The sequence below is a fragment of the Haliotis cracherodii genome, unplaced genomic scaffold (assembly GCF_022045235.1).
Source record: "Haliotis cracherodii isolate W230 unplaced genomic scaffold, xgHalCrac1.p SCAF_4, whole genome shotgun sequence".
Taxonomy (NCBI): Eukaryota; Metazoa; Mollusca; class Gastropoda; order Lepetellida; family Haliotidae; genus Haliotis; species Haliotis cracherodii.
The window spans coordinates 66,521,833-66,540,301 of NW_027266297.1; the positions used below are offsets into that span (position 1 = coordinate 66,521,833).

General features: G+C 41.5%; 1 protein-coding gene across 6 annotated transcripts in view; it reads right to left on the minus strand.

Annotated features, from left to right (window-relative positions):
* The window catches only part of LOC139479171 (uncharacterized), an 87,348-nt gene extending 69,229 nt beyond the window's left edge, over positions 1 to 18,119 (minus strand). For 5 of the 6 annotated variants that reach the window (XM_071261964.1, XM_071261970.1, XM_071261968.1 and 2 more), the window contains exon 1: positions 18,006 to 18,108. In XM_071261964.1, the coding sequence (XP_071118065.1) occupies positions 18,006 to 18,083 (78 nt within the window). In that variant the 5' untranslated portion in view covers positions 18,084 to 18,108. Of the gene's footprint in view, positions 1 to 18,005 lie in introns of all 6 variants that reach the window. The other variant, XM_071261963.1, reaches the window with a different exon arrangement.
* Positions 18,120 to 18,469: the final 350 nt, after the last annotated feature.

An 18,469-nucleotide genomic window follows, 5' to 3' on the forward strand; every position in this document is an offset into this window, starting at 1 on the left:
GGTCTCATATTAAGAATTGAAATCCTTGAAAATCCATTTTCAGAATAATATATGTTAAAACCTGTTGAAGGTGAGAAATTGAAGGCCTTCAATGTTTGCTTAATATCAATGCACAGGCATAAAACTGACTTGCTTTGAATTAATGATCAATGCAGTTCACGACTTTTTTATCTCCAAGTTCCCAGTTCTGTAGTATGATCAATAGGTTATTTTGATATTTCCATGTAATGAACTCAGTATGTGGGTTACATCATGCAACTTGGTAACATGCCCAAAACATACATTAACAGAGAGACGTATCTACATCGGCTCCAGTCCAATAAACCATCAAAGTAAATCTCGGAGTCACAGCTGTAATGCTTGTCTATTTCAGTTCCCCTGTTTTTACAGTGATGGAAAAATGTGCCTGAAGTCAGTCTAGTAGGGAAGAAGGAATCATGCCTTGAAGCTAGATGTATAGACTTGCACAAGTCTCTAAGGCAATAATTATGAATTTAAATCATAAGATTTAGATTATGTAAATAAAAACAAGTTGTCCCTATAAAAGTCCTTGCTAGACTTGCCTGTTAAGATAATAGAATTACTCCACATCCATGGACTTTTCTTTCAGTACAGCCTTGGAGCAAGGCTACTAGATGTAAGACACAAGCTTTAAAAGAACTACTGAGATATGTTATTTTGTTTTGAAAATCAGAGGAAAACAAGTTATGGAAATGGGTAGTAATGTTAAACTTGAAATTAAAGTGAAAATCAACCAATTCCAATGTAATATAGGTCATTATTTTTTCCCCTTACACATATATGTTTATTCTGATTGGCTAAGACTCATTCTATTATTTTCAATGTAACATTTCTTATGTACCCTGCCAGAGTTGGCATTATATTTGCAGCATGCTGACCACAATTTAACACTATTCACGGGATATTAAACACATTTTCCAAATGAAATAGACCTGCTACAAATGCCTACCTGTTGTATTCTTTCAGATTTTGACCAAAGCATGCATGCCTTATATATACATATCCATAATATAATTTGGTGTGGGATAAGATAAATATGTTGTCCACCGGTCCCTCGAGTGACATGAGTCGATGTACCCTCTTTTAGTTTATGTTTAATTGTTGTGGAATATATACTAACATTGAGGGTAAATCTACCCCTGTCCCCCTCCCCCAGGGCACATATCCCAGCAGTCACAGTCAGTCCCCTTCTGGCCCCTCTCTACTGTAGAGTGGTATACGTAAGAGATTCTGGCCCCTCTCTACTGTTGAGTGGTATACATAAGAGATTCTGGCCCCTCTCTACTGTTGAGTGGTATATGTAAGAGATTCTGGCCCCTCTCTACTGTTGAGTGGTATACGTAAGAGATTCTGGCCCTCTCTACTGTTGAGTGGTATATGTAAGAGATTCTGGCCCCTCTCTACTGTTGAGTGGTATATGTCAGATTCTGGCCCCTCTCTACTGTTGAGTGGTATATGTAAGAGATTCTGGCCCCTCTCTACTGTTGAGTGGTATATGTAAGAGATTCTGGCCCCTCTCTACTGTTGAGTGGTATATGTCAGATTCTGGCCCCTCTCTACTGTTGAGTGGTATATGTAAGAGATTCTGGCCCCCTCTACTGTTGAGTGGTATACGTAAGAGATTCTGGCCCCTCTCTACTGTTGAGTGGTATATGTAAGAGATTCTGGCCCCTCTCTACTGTTGAGTGGCATATGTCAGATTCTGGCCCCTCTCTACTGTTGAGTGGTATATGTAAGAGATTCTGGCCCCTCTCTACTGCTGAGTGGTATATGTAAGAGATTCTGGCCCCTCTCTACTGTTGAGTGGTATATGTAAGAGATATATATATGAATGTATGTGTATGTATGTACATATCTTATAGTTATGTGTATGTATGTACATATCTTATAGTTATGTGTATGTATGTACATATCTTATAGTTATGTGTATATATGTACATATCTTATAGTTATGTGCATGTATGTACATATCTTATAGTTATGTGTATGTATGTACATATCTTATAGTTATGTGTATGTATGTACATATCTTATAGTTACGTGTATGTATGTACATACCTTATAGTCACGTGTATGTATGTACATATCTTATAGTTACGTGTATGTATGTACATATCTTATAGTTACATGTATGTATGTACATACCTTATAGTTATGTGTATGTATGTACATATCTTATAGTTATGTGTATGTATGTACACATCTTAAAGTTGGTTTCTTTTTTTTCTAATGTAAATAGGGGCGGTCGGCTAGCCTAGTGGATAAAGCGTTCCCTTGTCACGTCAAAGACCCCGTCCCCGCCCTAATATTGCTGGAATATTGCTAAAAGTGGCGTAAAACAACACTCACTCACTCTTAAGTAAATACTCTCTAGATGTTACGTGTATGTTTATGTCAACTTATTATGTGTATGTCTACAAAACTGCCTTTGTTCCGTAATGGAATGTTTCTTGCAATAAATATATTTTATCTCTTCTGCTACTTATCTCTTGATAGGGACTCTGTGATATTTCATCCTTACAAACAGCAGCTTAAGGGGGATGTTATATAAATTATTTATTAATTGTAATGATCCTGAAACTGAGTCACTTCCAAGGCTATATTGAATGCTATTTGTATGACAACTTCTTCATATGATCAGTCTTTGTCAGTCCCTTGGACACTGATAATATCCCTTTCAAAAGTTGAGCAGTACATATAATGGCAGATGTCTTTTTGCTCAAAATTGGTTGTTGGAAAATAGTGTAGAAACGATAGCTGTGTTAGCACATGTATCGAATGGAAATGACAGAAAAGTTGATTGGCCCAATATTTGTTCTCATCTTTGATGATCATGAAACTGCTGCAGTTTCTGAAAACTTTTACAAAATTAATATTTTTCAGGAAGGTTGTTTTTTGTGAATACAGGCTATTGTTATGTATCTTTAAAGCCTTTCTGGATAGCTGTATTTACTGCACAGTGATGTTGTCAATGCAGTAGTGTATCCACTTGTGGGGGGCACGGGTGGTCCAGTCGTCTTAGGCGCCGCGATTTGCTGTGCATAGTTTCGTCCCTTGGGCACGCCAGAAACCTATGATTGTGGGTTCAAATCCCGGTTCGCCCCGATTATGTTTCTAGGTTTGTCAGCACCATACCCATGCTCGTGGGTTTCACCTAAGTGGTAAACGTCTGAGACCTGCATCACTTCGGGCTTTCCTCCCACATTAAGCTGACACGCAGTGATATGACTGGAATACTGTCAAAAGAGGCGTTAAACTCAACTCACGAGACACATATCCACTTGTCACATTGTTGTTAGTTGTTAGGATGCTAGTAGTTCTCACACTGTGTTACCATCCACAAGTAACAACCATTGACAGCTGACAACATGGTCTACTTAGATTACTGTGGGAAATCTCACTACAGTGAAATCAAAACTTTCAAACAAGTATTTGTTCCCAAATGATCCATTCCCATGGAGACTCGAGCACTTTCTACACTGTGGTAAACTGAAATGACCTCAAGGTCACTCAGGACCTAGATGGCATTATTCTTGTTATTATAAAATATTAAAGGTGGACTTGGCTGTAGATATTTGGCATTCCCAGAACATGTGGATGCATGAATATCACCATGTATTAAAGTACAATAATCTCGAACGCAATGTTAAACCCCATGTCAACTCACATCACCTCAAGCATCAAGTCATGACAGCCTTAAAGTGCAAGCCTTCATACCAACAACATTTGTTCTGAGTTAACCACCTACTATACAAGCACACAAACCTGTAGGCCAACTCTCATAGATCTGACTGTTTCATGTTTTGAAAACTTATAAAATGAATCAAATTGAACCTCAAATCAATTCTGACAATATTTGTTCTTTTTGTTCCAGCTCTTTCTTCTTGACCAAAAACATCATTGAAGCAAAACATTAATCTTATCAGGCCATAGATTTGAGAAACAATTTCTTTTTATATGTTCATTTTTGTGCCATTAGTTAAATAGAGAAAGTATGGTAACAGCGTCAAATTGCTTGAAGTATCTGGAGGTTGTATATATAGCATGGGAAGATCAATACATTTTAACCCACCTCACACCCAGCCAGACATGCTAACACTAGTCTTCTTTGCACACGGTTTATTCCGTCATGCCTCGTCAGGTTATCAATATTTGATCAGTTGCCTTGCAATTAGGTACATCTTATATGACGGGTCGAGTACATAAAGATTGATCATAGTTTGACTTGACAAAGAAGTTTGACCTGCAACATTATGTTTGATAAGTATCTGAAATATCAAAGTCCAGATGATTTCCCTTCTGATTCTTGCGAGGTAAAAAAAATCTTCCTGAGGCAAGGAAGTTAACTGACTGTAAAAGTCCAGTTTCCACCCTTGCTGAACTAGGCTGGAATTTCAGGGCTTGATCAAAGCGCCACCTGTGGCTATTATGAGTTATGTCCCTTCTATTGACCAATCAGTTTCTACCTCTCATATCGCTTGTATTTGCTGCAAACAAAATGGTGGCATCCAGTCAAGACGATCAAAATGTATATTGTGATAAAATGGGTTTTACCTCGAAGAGCAACTTGATTAAAAACATGAAAAGATTTGGAAAATATCTCTTGACACCAAGTTGGCAGTACACATGCTTGGCAAATCCTCTAATCAACCGAAATCTGCACAGCAGTTTATGAACTGGATGTCAATTTCATTAGCAATTTTGATTGGACTATGCATAGACTTGTTAGTACAGCCAAAATATAACTCTACAATTCCAGCCTTGTTCGGAAAGAGAGGAAACTGGACTTTTATAGTCAGTTTACTCCTTTCCCTCGGGAAGATGGGTAAAAATGCCAGTATCTATAAAATAAGATGAGTCTGTATTTATAATATATTTTAATAATGTAAACCTTTTTATCATTGTGGCCTTGGACAAAAAAGAATTTGTTGTTGAAATGATACGAAACACATTGAAATATACATCAATAATAAAAACAATTTTTAAAATACCAAAAAGACAAGAAATCCTTAGATATTATTCCACATGTGAAAGTGGACTGTACAAGCCTGCAAGCCAGTGCTGCATGAGATAAGACTGAATGGTCGGACAACTCAGTGATGCACCTATCAACAATAAAGAATTGAAAAGATTCAGTCTGGACGGACTGTTCATAATTTTAGTGAGATAACTCTTGTTGTTTTCAGCCTAAAAATGTTTTATTGTAAGGTAGGCACATACACCATGTGCCCCATGAAGATCCAGAGTAGAACAGGTCTTCAGCAACCCATGCTTACTGTAAAAGGCGACTATGCTTGTCGTAAGAGGCAACGAATGGGATTGGGTGGTCAGGCTCGCTGACTTGGTAGGTGCATACATGTACCTGGAGAAGCTATACCCACCTGGGCTAATTAGAAGTCCTAATCAATAACCAATCAGGTAATGCTGATCAATAATTATAGACAAATTACTTCGTCAGAAAATCAATACAAGCTGACAAGCTGATAATGTCATTTTGTAATTAGTAAAGTGATGCTTATACAAGTGGAGGGTAGTAATTTGAACAATTGTCAGAAAGGTGTCAGTTCTCTTGATTGAACAGTGAAGAATGATTAGAACAGGTAAAGACTGTATGCTTGATGAAGGCAACGCAGGGTGGAGGGCTTAACCCTCTCCCTACCATGTTCAGGGTTGGCTGTATAGATACAGATCAATAGGGATTGCAGGAGCAAGCTGGTGGACTTTGTTAAAGGTAATTAGCCAGACTTGTGATGGATGTGGTTAAGTGATGGCTGGCAACAATCTGTGCAGAGAGCTGTGTCTTATTGTGGTGCAGTGTTGTGTAGTCTGATATGAAACTCTTGTACATGTATCATACATGGCAGGAAATGTAGCTATTGATGTTTAGCATTGTTTCCTGTTTGTAGGGAAGTAGCATTTACAGGTTTTTCATTAATGAATATGCATTTATGTTTTTATGGGTCTCTTCAGAAAGAATTCTGATTGTAGTTTCATGTGAATCAGATATTATTCATTAACTGTTGTCATCTCTAAGTCATCTGTCGTGTAGTTTGTTTGACATTTTCTTGCATATACTGATGTTCCTAGCTGTAATATGTTGTCAGGGGAGTAGTAGTGTTTACTGGTTTCTCAACTGCATGTGGGAGCAGGTTTAGATCCGAACTCAATCAGGACAGACAAATGAAAATAATATAAGTTATATCATATTGTGTCGACATAATGTCCTGATCCATAGTCAAGCAATCGTTCTCAAAGACACATATAGTCAAGTCCCGTTAATCCGACATGGTTGGTTGCATATGATTATGTCAGATTGACGAGTATATCGGATAAATGAAATTAAGCAGTATAAACATTCGTGATTAAAAATCGGACAACTACACGATAGATAACGATACAAACATGTAATAAAAAAATAAAAATGAAATATTCATATTGTTATGTTACATTGTTAGCGGAATATGTTTTCTAATCATGCAACCGACCTGTGTCGGAGTCAGAGTGCGAGACTGTGGGATTAACGGTTCTAAATAGCACTGATGTAATCGGTTCCCATCATTAGTGTCGAATAAAGGCGATTGTCGGATTAACGAGTGTCGGATTAACGAGACTTAACTGTATAATACAAAATGTTCCTTGTAAAATTCTTCATCAGTGACCAGACCAGGCAATCACGAATGACAATATATGTACCGGTACATGGTCCTGACTGACAATACATGATCCTGACTGACAATACATGATCCTGAATGACAATATATGATCCTGACCGACAATACATGATCCTGACTGACAATACATGATCCTGACTGACAATAGATGATCCTGACTGACAAAACATGATCCTGACTGACAATATATGATCCTGACTGACAATATATGATCCTGACAATACATGATCCTGACTGACAATACATGATCCTGACTGACAATATATGATCCTGACTGACAATACATGATCCTGACAATACATGATCCTGACTGACAATACATGATCCTGACTGACAATACATGATCCTGACTGACAATATATGATCCTGACTGACAATATATGATCCTGACAATACATGATCCTGACTGACAATACATGATCCTGACTGACAATATATGATCCTGACTGACAATATATGATCCTGACTGACAATACATGATCCTGACTGACAATATATGATCCTGACTGACAATACATGATCCTGACTGACAATATATGATCCTGACTGACAATATATGATCCTGACTGACAATACATGATCCTGACTGACAATATATGATCCTGACTGACAATATATGATCCTGACTGACAATACATGATCCTGACTGACAATACATGATCCTGACTGACAATACATGATCCTGACAATACATGATCCTGACTGACAATACATGATCCTGACTGACAATACATGATCCTGACTGACAATACATGATCCTGACTGACAATATGATCCTGACTGACGATACATGATCCTGACTGACAAAAGATGATCCTGACAATACATGATCCTGACTGACAATACATGATCTGGTAGAGGCACCCTGCATTATCCTAGTAGCTATACAAGATGTGAATGGAGGACTTCATAGATTTTTATAACATTGACCATCATTCCAATATCATTCTTTCAGTCTGACCACATCAGTAAGATAATGTTTGGCAGACATTTTTCTGAAGTGAATTTTGACTTGGTTTCCATAATTCACTACTGTGAGTAGCAATCGTTTGTTGCACTGGTGCAGTTCATTACCAAATAGCCTGTTACGAGATGCCAGAGGATATCTATTGTAGCCACTGGGATTATTTCACTGGAATTCGCTGGATCAGCAAATTGGTATTCCATATCAAACAAATTTCAGCTAATCACACACCTGGGACTGGAATCAAGAGACCCAAGCTCTTCATTCAACAAATATCATTTGTGTTGAATATTCATGTATATGCCCTACATGGCGATGAATAGGAAAGACTTGATGAACACAGTGCTACAAACACAGAGACCCTTCATTGGGGACTGTTCTTGTGCAATCCATGATCATCAAAGACCTTCCATCATGAATGTGCTGATTGCTTTGTAGCATTAGCTTGATAGTGGGTTATTCATTATTGTTACGGTTTGGTCAGTGTAAATATCTGGGTTGAATGTGAAGGTATCTTTACTAACTGTATGTCACTTACGAGAAAGATATCTGTGAGTGAGTGGATGAGTATTGGGTGGGTGAGTGAGTGAGTGGGTGGGTGGGTGGGTGAGTGAGTGAGTGAGTGGGTGGGTGGGTGGTTGAGTGAGTGAGTGAGTGAGTGAGTGGGTGGGCAGGCAGGTGGAGGGGAGGCTGGCAGGGTGAATGAGGGAGCGGGTGGCTGGGTGGGTTCAGTGAGTGAGTGAGTGAGAGGGTGGAGGGGAGGGTGGGAGGGTGAATGAGGGAGTGGGTGGCTGGGTGGGTTGAGTGAGTGAGTGAGTGAGTGGGCGGGCAGGTGGAGGGGAGGGTGGGAGGGTGAATGAGGGAGTGGGTGGCTGGGTAGGTTGAGTGAGTGAGTGAGTGGGCGGGCAGGTGGAGGGGAGGGTGGTAGGGTGAATGAGGGAGTGGGTGGCTGGGTGGGTTGAGTGAGTGAGTGAGTGAGAGGGTGGGTGGGAGGGGAGGGTGTTGAGGGAGTGAGTGAGTGAGTGCATAACATTCATGTATCCTTTCTCAGCCCACCAAAACCAACAACATTTCCAAGCCAATTTTTTAATATATCCCTATCCCCAAATCCCTCCTGTAGACCCTTGACAAGGAAGGACATGCATGCTTGAAAGTTGACCGGAACAAATTCCAGTATGAGAGGAACCAAAACTTGACGAGATATGCACCTTTAAAGGCACAAAAGTAGTAAAAGTTCCCCAGGAACTTAAAGATGCATGGAACCTTGTTTACACATGGACATTGTACTGTTATTTAATTTCAGGACTTTCAGTTTAAATCTCCTCTTCAGCATCAGGGAAGCAAGCCTGTCGTGAGTCACAGCATGTGTTTCCTTAACTCTAGCTCTGGAAACGTGTCATGCAAAGATAGAGTATAGAAATATACCATTGCCTGTAGGGATTCTGGGCAGAATAGACCCCTAGTATGAAATGCTTGTCTGCCTGTGGGAATCTGTGGCTGGATATGTCCCTAGTACTAAATGCTTGTCACCCCTGTGGGGATTCCAGGGCAGGATATGTCCCTAGTACTAAATGCTTGTCTCTCTGTGGGAATTCTGGGGCAGCAGGATAGGTCCTAGTACTAAATGCTTGTCTCCCTGTGGGAATCTGGGGCAGGATATGTCCCCAGTACTAAATGTTTGTCTCCCTGTGGGAATCTGGGGCAGGATAGGCTCCTAGTACTAAATGCTTGTCTCCCTGTGGGGATTCTGGGGCAGGATAGGCTCCTAGTACTAAATGCTTGTCTACCTGTTGGGATTCTGGGTCAGGATAGGTCCCCAGTACTAAATGCTTGTCTCCCTGTGGGGATTCTGGGGCAGGATAGGCTCCTAGTACTAAATGCTTGTCTACCTGTTGGGATTCTGGGTCAGGATAGGTCCCCAGTACTAAATGCTTGTCTCTCTGTGGAGATTCTCAGGCCGGATAGGCTCCTAGTACTAAATGCTTATCTGCCTGTGGGTATTCTGGGGCCAGATAGGCTGCTAGTACTAAATGCTTGTCTCCCTGTAGGAATCTGGGGCAGGATAGGCTCCTAGTACTAAATGTTTGTCTGCCTGTGGGTATTCTAGGGCCAGATAGGCTGCTAGTACTAAATGCTTGTCTCCCTGTAGGAATCTGGGGCAGGATAGGCTCCTAGTACTAAATGCTTGTCTCTCTGTGGGGATTCTCAGGTCTGATAGGCTCCTAGTATTAAATGTTTGTCTCCCTGTGGGGATTCTCAGGCCTGATAGACTCCTAGTACTAAATGTTTGTCTCCCTGTGGGGATTCTCAGGCTGGATAGGCTCCTAGTACTAAATGTTTGTCTCCCTGTGGGGATTCTCAGGCTGGATAGGCTCCTAGTCCTAATGCTTGTCTCCCTGTGGGGATTCTTGGGCAGGGTAGGTCTCAGTACTGTTCTGATGTGCACTTAGATAATCTGGAATGTTCACCCAGACAACGTAAGAAATTCCCCCATTTACTGATAACAATCAGTTTTTACATCATGGAGAGTTGGTAAAGCACTACTCTGCTGAGAGAAGGAATCTCTGCTGATTGTGCATGCCCTCTGTTTTGAGGGTTTACAGAATTAGTATATCTGTCACAGAAATATTCATGCACATGTACTCAAAGAGATAAATCAGAACTTAAGTTCATGGTACATTCTTGTTCTTATGAATCCATTTTCTTTTCTTAAACAATGGAATATTACAACCCTTAACAACCACAGTGACAGGACAATGGGGACTACACACTAACACTGGTCTGTCTATTACAAGGTCAGGTATCAGTACTATATGAATATAACCAACAATAAGCAAATGTTGAAATCATAGCCTAAATAGGAAATACATTCCATGATACAAGCTATGACATTTGCATGTATATACAAATACATATGGAACACCATTTCTTATAATGGTTTCCATGGCCATACTTTGTTATGCAGATTTATACCACACACACAAAGAGATGTAATGCTGGTAACTGAATAAAAGATCATTCATTCTAGAAAGGGACTGGTAAATTATTATAGGGGAGGGGGGCTGGTGAGATGAAGGGGGGGGGATCATGAAAAATGACCCAGCTAGGAGGGGGTCACAAAACTTTACCACAACTATATGAGGGGGAGTAGGGTAGTGGGGGTAGGAGGGAATGAGAAATTGACAGTTCTGATTTTTCAATAAGATTTTATAAATTTGTGAATTTGAACATTATTTTATTCATAGCTAAATATGATACAGTCTGAAGACCAATCTCCTTGGCCTCGCTCCCCCCCTCTAATAAATTACCAGTCCCTAATGGCCCCCAGGTCATTCCACCCCCCCCCCCCTACCCCATCCCCTCAACATGCAGTCACACACACGTCTTTCTCTCTGTCTCTCTCTCTCTCTCTCTCTCTCTCTCTCACACACACACACACACACTCACAAATTGTAAAAACTTGAAAAAGATGTGGAACCTCCTCATAACTTCATCACTATCAATTGGATGAATTCTATTTTTACAATCAGTGCTTGACTCCTGTATCCTGTATAGCCTGCGAGGGATGTGACACCCCCTCCCAACTATCACCCTCAGTATCCCCCCTCCAAAATTCTGGGTCATGTTCTATGTGCTGTGGTATGTCATTATCTGGCTATCACTGCAATAAATACCTCCGAAATAATTAGGGCACCTGTCATAGTCAGGATTAGACTTGCTGCAGGTCTCATGAGGACAAAATGGTCCTATATCTCAATCAATCTCAGCAGTTTAACCTTCAGATTGTCAGTTTATGCAAACAGTCAGTTTCGTTTCTTGTCCAACCACAACATATAAACATGCATACCGTATTCGACGTAATAAGCGCCCCGCTCTAATAAGCGCCCGCGGCGATATTTGCTAATTATTTTGGGTAGTGAACAGTCTCAGTTAGCACCCCTTCCGATTGATCTATGTAAGACTTATTTATTCGTGTATAATACGCATTCGTGTGTTATATGCCTCCTTAATTATGGGCAATTAAATCCTGGAAAAATATATCTGTCGTATATTAACATTTCTGGCTGTCAGCATAAACCACGATATTTACGATCTTTGAACTCTGTTATTTTTCACCAAAATACTATTTTAATAAGAGCCCCCTATTTCTAATTTTGAGAGCGCCCTGGGCGTTTATTACGTCGAATACGGTAATCATGAAACTATGTGTGGGGGTTGTATTGGGCTAAAGTCTGAAAGTCCTAGGTATTGTCAACTAGTGATTGATTACCCTGGCATGGATTTCATGGTTGGTGTATGATAACACTGTCGGCTAGGTCACTCCATGTCAGTATAAGGACATCACTTAGAATTGTACAAGTTAATGCTGGGACGAGTCCAAATTTACTCCTCGGGTACCCATCCCCTATTACCCGACCCTACCTGGGTACCCACTGTAGGTCTCAAGAGGTAGGTCCAAATGTCTGTTTGGGAATAGTTTTGAGTGTAGCCCTGGCAAAATGTATTTAGATACATGTATATAATGATCAGGTCATGTGTAAACTGATGTTGTCTGAAGTTTTATCTTTATTCAAACATATAAAGTAATGTGTGCATAGTCAGAAATAATGCAAACATTAGAGTGACCCTAGAGTTCTACATAATTTTTGTCATTAAACAATATATCACATGATTAACCATGGGTCCGAGTAGTCCTGTGGGTACCCGGGTCCTACTCAGTCCCCACCCGACCCGAGAGTTAACCGTCCCAGCCCTACTTCAAGCCTCACAGTAACTTGCAAACACATCTTGGCTTGTCTCAGGGGTGACCTGGTTGGGCTTCTGGGCCAAACTCCATGAAATAAAACCCAATCCTTGACATATACTACTCAAAAGAAGTTAAGGACCTCCCAATTCTTTCATATTACTACAGTAAATCTGTCATGGCATGGCAGTCCTTAACTTCTTTTGAGTAGTGTATTAAAGATTTTTTTTGGGTGTTGTGTATGGCTGCTCCCTTCAGAAAGTTCACAATATGAACTTGGTTTTATCTTTATTTCCACAACCAACCCTGCAGTTTTAATTATCGCCTTCATAAACCAATAGGGCTGTGTCGGGTGGGTACGGAGTAGGACCTGAGTACCCACAGGCCGCTTCCCCCCCCCCCCCCCCCCCCCCCCCCCCCCCCCGACATTAAGTGGGTATATTAGAGAGTGTTTGTCAGTGTCCTACCCGGACCCGTGGTTAGTCACGTGATATATTGTTTCATGACAAAATTCAATATGACTACATGGTTACACGACAATTTTAAGTCTCTAATGTCCGCATTTCTTCATGACTAGGAACACGTCCCTTCTGACTTATATACTTATTTTGATGAGAGAGGAATCGGCTGGTAGCTGCATATTACAATGGCTGCAGATATACACTTGTTTAACAATAAACAATTAATGCTTTAAATAAAGTAAACAGGATAAATAACATGCTTAGATTACCTCAATCTTATTTATATTTATTTTATATTTTTTTATTACGTGTTTGAATCCTTATCTAGCGTGTAGTTGTCCGATTTTCGATCACGAACGTTGATACAACTAAATTTCGTTTATCCGACATACTCTTTACTCCGACTTAAATCATATGCAATCATCGATGTCGGATTAACGGGACTTGACTATATGCCTGAACAAACCTATTTTTTATTTTTTATAGAAAACAGTTTTATTTGAATCAAGTTGGGGACCCCGACTCCCCCCCCCCCCCCCCCCCCCCCACCCTCCACACACACACACACACTGTCAAAAAAAGTTAACTGCAGGTATTTCAAACATATGGGTGATAGTCCTTTAACAGTGACACTGGCTATGCAAGATATCTGCTTTGTTGTTATTTTTGTATAAACAAACGACTTACCATTCCTACTTCCCCATATATGTTTCTTTACAACAGTCCAAGAGCTAGCCTAGCAAACATATGGTCTCAGAACTATTTCGTTACACAATAAATTGCTCTTTTTTAAAACCTATTGTTTCAACTGCTGATTTCATAAAATGGATTTTGCTCGATTTGCCTAGTTTTATCACCTATTTCTATCAAAATATACGCCGATGTCATTGTGGGTCTGTCCAAGAATCCAATCAGCAAGCTCCTCACAGCGATAGCCTGTTCGCGGAGCTCTCTATACTATCGCGATGTTACCAATCAGCTTGTCCAATCAGTTTAGAGGGGAGATAACCCACGACTATTGTAAAGATACATCCCCGGTTATATTGCTTTCAACTGATGCACAAAACAGCTTCAGCACCATCCCGCTCTTCCCACCCCTTTTCAGTGGCTGATAAAACGATCTTACATCTGGCCGTGACAACTGACGTCCTTGGCGCAACCTTATATCGCCGAGTTGCGGCAGCCCGGACGGCGAGAGCAGCAGGTGTTTGTGTCACTTGGCTGTAGATGATCACAGCTAGAACATCCATAGCTTCCCTCATCAGGTATAAAACTACCACAGGCACACTACGAAGATACTCTCAATTACAAACCGGCATCTAATTTCCATGTCTCAATCGACATTATACATCTCCGGTTAAAGAATTATTTACGATCTTGTCAGATATGACAATGTAGGGACACTGGCGTTTGTCATCAGGTAGATGTACTGTCCTTGTAATCCACGTGGTGTTCCAGGGTTGGAGGAGGGGGGAGGGGGGGGGGCCACATTCCGTGTAGGAATTGCCGAGTGAAGATGGTATATCGGGCGTGACGCGCACCTGTCACAGACTACACTCATGGCTGTGGAATGTTGGGAGCCTTTGATGAACAGAACTGAATTAAATGGGTACACTGCTGTTCCTTTTCAGTAACGTCTGTGGAAATGCGCGTGTTGATTTAGATAAGAGACTGATAGGATTCTTAGTCTATAGCAACGTGCACAGCTAACGCATACATCGAGGTGTACAGCTAACGTCTACATCGACGTGCACAGCTAACGTCTACAACGATGTCCACAGCTAACTTCTATATCGATGTCCACATCTAACGTCCACATCTACGTCCACAACTAACGTCTTCATCGATGTCCACATCTAACGTCCACATCTACGTCCACAACTAACGTCTTCATCGATGTCCACATCTAACGTCCACATCGTCGTCCAAAGCTAACGTCTACATCGATGTCCACATCTAACGTCCACATCGTCGCCCACAGCTAACGTCTACATCGATGTCCACATCTAACGTCCACATCGGCGTCTACAGCTAACGTCACATCGAAGTCCACAGCTAACGTTGCACACACGGAGGTATAAATCAGAAACCACTTAGTCGGGATGAAAACTGATCCCTGACATTTATATGCTTTATTAATCTGAGAGTGTGACCCCTGACCCCTTGTTCACCATGTTAATACGCCGTCATTGTCGTTACCTGCCAGGTGAAACGTGTATGACCTGGTCCTGACAATGTCACCCAGACTCGCTACGACACTTGACCAATTTCTGCACAGGACCTACATCTATATTCAAACAGCAGTGTCGACAATCTTTATGTGGTCTTTTAGAACTTGACGTGGATATCATCACATATAGTCTATCAGTACGGCGTTTTAGTTCAGTGAGTGAGTGAGTGAGTATGGTTTTACGCCGCTTTTAGCAATATTCCAGCAATATCACGGCGGTGGACACCAGAAATGGGCTTCACACATTGTACCCATGTCGGGAATCGAACCCGGGTCTTCGGCGTGACGAGCGAACGCTTTAACCACTAGGCTACCCGACCGCCCCGTTTTAGTTCAGGCGTACTTGCATGATAAAGAACTAAAATATACTAAATCTCTGTCTTCATCAGCACTGTGTAAATCGCATGTTATACAAACTGAAAAATATACGAGTACATTTGTAGATCACAAACAGATACAGAGTATGCTACTTTGATTTTCAGTCGCTCGCAAGCACTGTGACCACAGGGGGCACGTCTAAGGCGCCGCAATTCGCTGTGGGAGTTGCGGCCCTTGGGCATGCCAGAAACCTATGATTGTGGGTTCGAATCCTGGTTCGCCCCGACTATGTTTCTAGGTTTGTCAGCACCATACCCGTACTCCTGGGTTTCACCGAAGTGGTAAACGTCTGAGACCTGCATCACTTCGGGCTTTCCTCCCACATTAAGCTGACACGCCCGCGATATTAATGGAATACTGTTAAAAGCGGCGTTAAACCCAACTCACTCACATAGTATCTAGTCTGACATGGTATATGTTAATGGTCACATAGTATTGTCACGTAGTATCTAGTCTCATATGGTATATGTTAATCGTCAAATAGTATCTAGTCTGATTGGTATAAGTTGATTGTCACGTAGTATCTAGTCTCATATGATGTATGCTAATCGTCACATAGTATATAGTCTGATTGGTATAAGTTGATTGTCACGTAGTATCTAGTCTGATTGGTATAAGTTGATTGTCACGTAGTATCTAGTCTCATATGGTATATGTTAATCGTCACATAGTATATAGTCTGATTTGTTAAGCTCATTGCAGCAGTCCACCAGTACCTCCACATCCGCGACTATTTAATCCAATAATATCTCTTGTCTTAATTTCAAGTTCCGCGGTGCCTGTCATGATGGAGCCATGTCCTTATATAATGTACTCTCTAGGGTGTGTGAGGCAGATTAGTCAGTTATCTTTGAAGCTACATATACACACTGAAAAGTAGTGAATATGCTACTACAAGCATATACATATCATGGGCGGATACAGCTTTTTTGAAGAGGTGGGTTTACAATGAAGATCTATTTATTGTCTTAGGTGGTAATTTATACAGAAAAAAAGATTTTTTTCGAAATAAAATCCCCCCAATCCCCCCCCCCCCCCCGCATCCGCCCATGCATATTTTGATCGGATGATCCCACAAAGGCAACGGACATAGACAACAGCCTATGTCACTGCCCCAGATGTATAGATAATATCAGCACTTCCACGTATAGGTAGGTATACATGGGTGTCGGTGGAAAAATCCTACTAGGGCGTGTGAGTGGATGTTGCTTAGCACCGCAGTCGTTACTACCCCAGCAGCGGCCTGTTAATGATGACGTCTGGACCAGACAACTAGTGACTGAAGTCATGATCACCCCACGGGCCACGGCGACAGGTGAAGATCCGGGGTAGAGTTGATCTTCAGCCACCCACGCTTGCCATAAAAGGCGACTATGCTTGTCGTAGGAGGCGACTAACAGGATCGGGTGGTCAGGCTGGCTGCCTTGATTGATGCATGGCATCGATCCCATTTGCGTGGGTCAGTGCTCATGATGTCAATCACTGGATTGTCTGGTCCAGACTCGATTATTTACAGACCGCCATCATATAGCTGGAATATTGTTTATTACGGCGTTAAACAAACAAACAAACAAACAAACAGTACGCCATCGGGTGGGTACATCGTCTTGCGGGCTTGTGACGCCCAGCTGGAGATATCACAGTATGCATTACCTCGGACGTCGCTAATTAAAGTGTCCTCGTTTTGCCCACGCAGAAAAAAATCGAGCCAAAATAGCCCTACTCCATGGCGGACTGCTTTCAACGACAAACGCCCAACACCACGTTCAAATTGACAGACCATCACCTAGTGTATGCACACATTTGGACGAGTTCCTAAACATGTGTTCTGCATACTCAAAAACTTGACCCCCCGCAATCACAGGTCGCTGGTAATAGGGACCAATCAGCGAGTCGGAACTCGACACGACCGTAGCAATAGCCCACTTCCCCCATGCAAACGGTAGCGTTTAACTAGTAAAGCGATATTTGTTATTAAAACCACACTTCTACCCCGGAGAGACGTTTTCTTTATAAGCCATATCTGCAATAAATGCCTTGATTTATGCACCATACGACCCAACGTGTTTGTCAGATGCGTATGGTACCACACAGTGAAATGGTTTGCGGGCCAGTTTTTTTTAAATACATGTTTGCATTGGGGTGTTTAGACATCATTCATTTGCTTTCAACACTTTTTCTGCCTTAGGTATATGTGATTCGCCATATAGTCCTCTGATCTGCATGAGCGAAACGAGAATTATCACTCAAATATTGAACTCAGGAAAATAATATGTATATACCTCTGTGTATTATTTCCTATAAATCTACGTTAACTTAAAGAACCGTCTTGTCACGTCATTTCGAAAAAACCATTAACCCTACTTCCCGTGCAGCTGTGTCCAAGCTGGTCAGCTGATCTGCAACCCTGATCCTCTCTTAAGACACATTCACGACAACAGTGCATTAACACCACAGGCCAAGATATATATATATATATATATTTATATATCAAAATTCATATTTAACTATGCTATGGCTCCTAACGTCAACTCACCTCTGCGTCTGCAGTGTTGACATGTGTAGGGGGGTCGTTCTCCCCCTCAGAACCGCGTCCCTGCCCTTCCTCCGCCATGATCGTCCGTCAGTGTCGGCTCAGTCTGAAACAAGTGACGCACTCCGAGTTGATGCTGCTGCAGACAGCGCACATCCCAGGTCGGGGTTACAGGGGGATGAGTCCTTTCCTTCCTACTAGAACAATGCTGGCTATATTAACACTCACTGTCTGGCCAAGCGTTAACACAGGTCTCGACAAAACATGTGAAAAGTACTCCCGTAATGCCGGCCTAATTTTAAGATCTCAAAAAGTCCGCGAAAGATTTGCTCAGATTTACGGAGAAATATTGATCGCGGTCTGTATTTACCAGCGACGTGACCGTGTAGTTTGGGGGTCAGCCTGCTGCAGTCGGATTCAGACGCCTTGGGCCTTAGTCAGAGCCTCGAACAAACCGAGCCTTACAG